Genomic DNA, 2,513 nt, shown 5'->3' with positions numbered 1-2,513 from the left:
AAATTATTCAGGAAAAATCTTGTTCAGGACGGTTATTGAAAATGAGGAAAAAGTTATCTTTCATAGAAAAAAACAAAAACAAAACACAATAACGTCCCACTGCTCCTGGACAAAACAAAAGTCATCTCATTCAAAGACAAAAAACAGAAAGCCGCATAGAAAAGAATAACAGATATATTAGGATAGAAGAGGCTGTCCCAGTGGCTCCATCAACCCCCCCCCCCCCCCCCCCCCCCATTCAATTAACTAACTCACCTCGCCCTTTAATAATATGTTGTGATAGAACTCATTCCAGGAGATGTAAGCATGGCTAGATGACTGGTTTGGACGTCAACATCAATGTGATGACTGTGATGACTGCCATATAGATTGCTGCCACCCATAGGCGTTTGTAGTCGGCTAGAAAAGAAGAAGTTGTCAAACTGCCATTGGAAGCCGCTTTTATAATGAGGTAAATATTATCAAATATCATCATCATCATCATCACATTATTATCATCATCATCATTATCATCACCACAATCATTATTATTATGATTATTATCATCATCATCATCATTATTATTATCATTATCATCATCACCATCATCATCATTATTATTATTGTCGTCATTATCATCAATATTATTACTATCATTATTACAAATATTATTGTTATAACCTAATCAAGCAATGCTCCGATACATAATTAGTCAAGTACAATGTTCGAGTACCATGCCACACTGTCAAGTAGAGTGTTTTGTTTCTGTTCCAATTAGAAAACTTACTCAGTTGTCATGAAGTTAGCTACATGCCTTTTGTGTGTTCTGATACAAAATTACTTGTCAACAAAATTGTTATAAAATCTAACTTGTCTTGTCAAAAGGGCAAAATATGACCATACACACCTGTTTAAATTGCCTGTGCCTATTTCAAAACTGGTGAGAAATTTTTCAAGTCCTGTAAAATATTCTTTAAGCATGCTTTGTTTTGTGGTCACATGAACATATCTCAAGCTGTAAATCTATGGCCTCGTCACGACCGTTCAATTTTGGAAAACCCAACTATGCAGATTTTAAAAACTACAGATGCAATAATAGTCCAATGGACATGAAGGATTTTGTCACATGCCAATATAGACATGATGCATCATCATGGTTGAAGAGTGACCTTGGTCTAAAATTAGAAAGCCACTAATTTCGAGTTTTATAAATTTGAGCAAAATCTGTGAATCTTTCAAGTAATTCATAGAGAAAGGTATATATCCAACTTACGATCTTGCTTATTATCATCATCTTTATTCTCATCATTCTGGTGTTGATCCCGATTGTCATGTGAAGAATGTCTCTCACGATCCAACTTCATCCCACCTGCTGTATGAAATCTTTGCAACTGTTGCACTGAGAAGAAGAGACGAGTATGCAACAATATAAACAAGCCCCTTAACACAGGAAACCTGATAGGTCAATTTATAGAGCACAACCAATAGGAACTCCTTGCAATCTGGATAATCATATCCATTCCCACCTGAAACAATATCCTTGTCATCACAATTGTCACGGAGGGTCCCGATAGCTCAGTTTGGTACAGCACTTCCTTCACACGCAAAGGGACTGAGATCAATCCCGGGTGCAGTCAAGATTTTTTCTGACCCCCCTGTCCATCCAGCAGTGATTGGGTAGCTGGTTTGGTCAGAGCTAGCAGAAAGTACTTTGCGATAGACTATAGCATCCCATCCAAAGGATAACAAGCAATTGCTATTGTTAGTTTCCCACTATAGAAACTGGGATAAACTCCAACTCGATAGGTCTAATGGTTCTGAAGGGCGTTTGTCACCATCTGCATCATTATAACTTAACAATTTAGTTAGTTGACCATATCAAAATCAAAATTTAGGTCACCCACGAGCACAAATTGAAGTGACCGTGCAAAATTTGAATTCCTGTCATTCGCATGATCGATGCAGAACAAAAATGGAGCCTTCTGCAAGTTCTCCCATTTTGTGAGTTTTAATTAAGTTTATTTCAAATTGTTATAAAGTGTTTTGCCCATTTTTGCATGATAATAAAACGATAATAATAGTGAATGAATGATATTTATCGCACAAATGGGTGAAATGAGTGTAAAATGAGTGCCAGTGCTGCGTAAAGTCGGAAAGCCTATCGTTAGGGGTATGCTAACAACTCGCAAACCCGGTGTTTTATGGAGTCATCTGAGGACAGATCTTGATTTTCTTCCACATTGTTGGTTGATCGTAGTATAAGCGGGGAATGCAATCGTTAACTTGCTATTGTCATCTTCATCAACAATCGAAATATGTCAATATTCAGTTAACATATTCTACATTACTTTAAATAGTCAAACAGAGCCATAAAGCCCATGGTGCTGGAGTTTATCCCAGTTTCCCAGCACTAAAATAAAAAAGAAGCAATGCTTGCTTCCCAATGGATAGGATGCTAGTCTTTTGCAAAGTACTTTCTGCCAGCTGGGTATGTTAGATCTACTTTACTTACCTTCATAATATTGATCTGATTT

At 36.9% G+C, this 2,513-nt stretch overlaps 1 protein-coding gene across 1 annotated transcript in view; it reads right to left on the bottom strand.

The window, feature by feature from the left end:
* Window positions 1–259: 259 nt before the first annotated feature.
* The window catches only part of LOC144962108 (uncharacterized), a 4,744-nt gene continuing 2,490 nt past the window's right edge, over window positions 260–2,513 (bottom strand). The window contains exons 3-4 of the mRNA XM_078895072.1: window positions 1,253–1,378; window positions 260–399 (exon numbers count right to left, since the gene is read on the bottom strand). Coding sequence (XP_078751198.1) covers window positions 311–399; window positions 1,253–1,378 — 215 coding nt within the window. The 3' untranslated portion in view covers window positions 260–310. The remainder of the gene's footprint in view (window positions 400–1,252; window positions 1,379–2,513) is intronic.

The sequence above is a fragment of the Berghia stephanieae genome, unplaced genomic scaffold (assembly GCF_034508935.2).
Source record: "Berghia stephanieae isolate SIO BIC M18660-M18661 unplaced genomic scaffold, UCSD_Bste_1.3 scaffold6010, whole genome shotgun sequence".
Classification (NCBI taxonomy): Eukaryota; Metazoa; Mollusca; class Gastropoda; order Nudibranchia; family Aeolidiidae; genus Berghia; species Berghia stephanieae.
Note: the sequence above shows the minus strand (reverse complement) of the source record. Positions and strands in the feature narration are given on the sequence as shown.